We start from the raw sequence: 4241 nt of genomic DNA, 5'->3' as shown, positions 1-4241 counted from the left end.
TGTGTGGGTTGAAGAAGACCAAACCTAGAAAATGAAGAACTGTGCACGAATTTCTGTCCTTAGGGAATGCACAGGGTTCCATGAGGCAAAAAAAAAAAAAAAGAAAAAAAGAAAAAAAAATTCAGATAGTCCCTAATTCACAGCTTATTGTGAAAGAGTAATCAGGGCTGCATGGTCCAACTCAAGGGGTAAAAGAGGAAAATGTGTGACCAGTTCAACTCGTACAACAGAGTATTTATCTGACAGGTCCTTGTAAGGACTGCTGTCTATATTTACTCCTATAGCTCAAGGCAGACACCTCAAGAGACTACAATCTCAGTCTTCTTGCAGCAGGAAACACGAACATGTTCAGTATTCAAACCTTCAGAGATGAGAGGGCACACAATCCTTTCTAGGAAATATTTACTTTTAAATGTCACAAGGTCTTTACATAAAAACAATCTATTTGAAGTAATTTCAGACGCTATGTCACAGACAGAAAAATGATGACATACCGACTACAGGAAATCTGCTCAGCCATACAGAAGGCATCAGCAACTCTGCTCAGTATTGCATGCTTCTGAATGCAGCAGTTCTGCTCTGGACCCTGAAAACCCTGCTTTGAGTAAGTATGCAGAGGGACTATTGAATCATAAAATGATATGTAAGCTGCTATCTTATCAAAATAGAATAAAACCAAACAAACCCTTTTGAAATAAACACACAACTCCCACATTCCTTCATTGCAAGAAACATATAAACCTGAAAACTAAATTATGAGGCACAAAAACAGGCCACAAATTTCAGAGAAGAGAATTTTCCTTGTCAAACCTCAGCCAAGTAACTGTCCAGATTCATAGAGGTGACTTCCCAGGAGAGTGTCTGTTTTCCCTTTCTCGTATGGAATCACCACAGTTAGCAGAGATCCTTTGTATAATTAGGAAAACATGAACTTCAAAGACAAATTTGAGATCAAATCCTAGCTCCAACTACTGACTGGCCAGGTACTAACATCATGGAAATTCAATTCTCCTACACAATTATAGGCAGAATTAAATGAGATATCATATCCTCAGTAACTTCTGAAAGGACACAGGTGCATGAGACAAACAGTATCGACTTAAGGAATTTATTGTATACAGGAGGAATTAGTAATGGAGAGATTCTAAATATAGTTAGGTGGATTTTGAACTAAGGAATGAAAATTTTTGATAGTGACTAAAGATAGGCTAATACCTTCCTGAAAGCTTGCCATCAAGATCAGGGTGTTACAAATGAGTGGTACAGTGCTTGGCTAGTATGTGAGGCCCCAGGTTCAATTCCCCAGGGGTTGGGAATCCAGTCAAATTTGTCACATTAATTAATCAGCATTCGGCCCCCACTTTGGGGAAACATTTTTTTCAATAGTAATAAATTATAGAAGCATGTTCTGCTCCTTTACTCCAGTCCTGTCTTGGGGGAAGCTGTGTGAAGAAGAATGCAGGTGTGGCCAGTGGCTTGCAACCATGAGATAATGAACAATAAAAGCAATTTGATGAAGAACGTATGGAGTTTTTGCAAGTCTGATGAACTGCTGAGTTACAAAAACAAAGGATGAGCTGCTTAATTCTAGATGACCTCTTCAGAAACAACAATGACATTTTAAAGATGAAAGTTATCATTACTTGGAATCTTGTTAATTACACCTGAAAATATGCTAAATACTAAATATCTCTTAAGTTATTTTCTTTTGGGAGTGTTTAGAAATATGGCTCCACTAACCTTCACTGGAGCTGTTTGTTTCTGCCATGTACCAGTCTTGGCATACATCACTGGCATCATCTCACTTAATCCTCACAGCAGCCCTTTGAGGTAAACCAGAAATCTGAGCAGTGAAGTCATGTGTCCAAAGTAGTTAAGCTGGTACTCAGCAAGTGGATCAGGACATAGGTCTCTCAACCTAACTGTATTTCACCCACTCAGCTCCAAATAACACGATGAAGGCAAAATTCTCCACTTCCTATTTTTTGAGCCTACAATTTCTCCAGTCCATTAAAAGAAAATTTTTTTCCTAATTGTCTAGATATTTGCTGGAAGGATGGAGCTCGGGGTAGCTGTCCATCATGGATGATTACTCTACTATGCAGGAAAAGAAGGTGAACTAATGTCCTTTGCTGTGTTCTTTTAACCTAACAGTGATTATAGAGTCAACTTACCTTAAAACTGCAAAGAACAAAAGGCAGCACTGGTTTTACTAGTAAGAAGTGGAGTGCCAGTATTAGGGTGAATCCCAAGCTTTTTAAGACTACATAATAGGTACTTTTCCTACCACCACTGAATAAAAATAAGAACGCACTCATTATATTTAAAATATACTGTTTTCTTAGAAAGTAACACTCTCATTGTAAAAAATCTAGAAAGTCTAGAAAAGTACACAGGAGAAAATAGAAATCACCTACAACTTATTAACAGAGATAACCATTGCTGAAATTTAGGTTTGGCCCTCTTTCACTTTCCCCATTTTTCCTAGGCATAAATATTTTATCTGAGGGCGGCGGTGGTGGCCCATGCCTTTAATCCCAGCACTTGGGAGGCAGAGACAGGCGGATCTCTGTGAGTTCCAGGCCAGCCTCGGCTACAGAGTGAGTTCCAGGACAGGCGCCAAAGCTACACAGAAAAACCCTGTCTCGAAAAACCAGAAATATTTTATCTGGATATTTTATTCTTTCATTTTCCATTTTCTTCAAAATTTCCCCCATGGCACACATTAAAAATTCTTTAAAAACAGACTGGCTTCAGAGGCATACTCTGAATAGATGTATCATTTGTTTCATCCCGCACATGAAATAATCTATGGTCGTTTTTTCTCCCTTTCAGTTATGTATAATGCTGGCACGAATATCCCTTTTGTTAAACTTTAGCACTTATTATTTTTCCTGTATGGGTTCTTAGAAGCAGAATTAAATTTAATGTTACTAAAAATCTAATTTTCAGAAAAGTAGCAATTAGCCTTAGAGCCAACTTTCCTTTTTTTCTAAGACAGGGGTCTCACTGTGTGGCCTTAGCTGTTCTAGAACTCACAGAGATCTCCCTGTCTCTGCCTCCTAAATGCTGGGATGAAAGGCGTGTGCCATCACACCTGGCCTACAAACAGCAAGGTTTCTTTCTCTTCGTTATGTTTTCTTTGATGTTGAAAAAGCTGTGAGCTATAACGATAGGCTTTCCCACACTCACTGCATTTATAGGGTTTCTCTTTAGTGTGGGTTCTCAAATGGAGAATAACTTGGGAAGTCTGTCTGAAGGTTTTCCCACACTCATTACATTTATAAGGCTTCTCTCCAGTGTGAACTCTCTGATGATCAATAAGGTTTCGGTTAGAAGTAAAAGCTTTCCCACACTCCTTACATTTATAAGGTTTCTCTCGACGATGAAGTCTCTGGTGTTCATTAAGAGCCTTCTTCAAGATGAATGCTTTTCCACACTCATCACACTCATAGGGCTTCTCTCCACTGTGAATTCTCTGATGGTCCATAATCTTTGTATTAGAACCACATGTTTTCCCACACTCTTTACATTTGTAAATCTTTTTTCCTCTGTGCATTCTCTGATGTTGAGTAAGGTTTGAACTCCTGCTAAATGCTTTCCCACACTCAATACAAGTGTAGGGCTTCTCGCCAGTGTGAACTCTGTGATGAGAAATAAGTCCTGAACTCCGACTAAAGGCTTTCCCACACTCCTTACATTTGTATGTTTTCTCTCCACTGTGGCTTCCCTGGTGCCGGATGAGATGTGACTTACCACCGAAACACTTCCCACACTCGCTACATGTGTACGGCTTCAGGCCTGTGTGAATTCTCCGATGGACCACGAGGTTGGAACTATGACTGAAGGCTTTCCCACACTCCTTACACTTATAAGGCTTCTCTCCTGTGTGGATTCGCTCATGCACAGTGAGGTTGGCACTCTGACTAAAGGCTTTTCCACACTCAGTACACACATACGGTCTCTTTGCACCATGACCTCTCTCGTGTGTTGGAGAGTCACAGCACTGACTACTACCATCTTCACGTTCTTGGTCACTCCCTTCTGTGGGTGATTTACTATCTTCAAATGCCTTGCGTTTGAGCTTTCTCGTCTTTCTCCTCATCTTGTCAGGCTGGGGGCATTCCAGTAGCTCTTCCAGTCTCATCTTTTCCTTTTAATTCTTTTACTTCCTTGGCAACACTATGTGGAATTCCCCAGGGTAAAATGTGATTCTGATTTTTCAGGAATGACACTTTAGA

General features: G+C 39.8%; 1 protein-coding gene across 1 annotated transcript; it reads right to left on the bottom strand.

The window, feature by feature from the left end:
- Window positions 1-1094: 1094 nt before the first annotated feature.
- Znf660 (zinc finger protein 660) lies at window positions 1095-4147 on the bottom strand. The gene has a single exon (XM_052725483.1). It carries the CDS (start codon window positions 4145-4147, stop codon window positions 3092-3094), a length of 1056 nt encoding a protein of 351 aa, XP_052581443.1. The 3' UTR covers window positions 1095-3091.
- Window positions 4148-4241: the final 94 nt, after the last annotated feature.

The sequence above is a fragment of the Peromyscus californicus genome, unplaced genomic scaffold (assembly GCF_007827085.1).
Source record: "Peromyscus californicus insignis strain IS unplaced genomic scaffold, ASM782708v3 Scaffold_11__1_contigs__length_118956290, whole genome shotgun sequence".
Taxonomy (NCBI): domain Eukaryota; kingdom Metazoa; phylum Chordata; class Mammalia; order Rodentia; family Cricetidae; genus Peromyscus; species Peromyscus californicus.
Note: the sequence above shows the minus strand (reverse complement) of the source record. Positions and strands in the feature narration are given on the sequence as shown.

Bases quoted from the DNA above. Each gene is read 5' to 3' on its own strand.
- Znf660 (XM_052725483.1), bottom strand. From the start codon at position 4,147: ATGAGACTGGAAGAGCTACTGGAATGCCCCCAGCCTGACAAGATGAGG.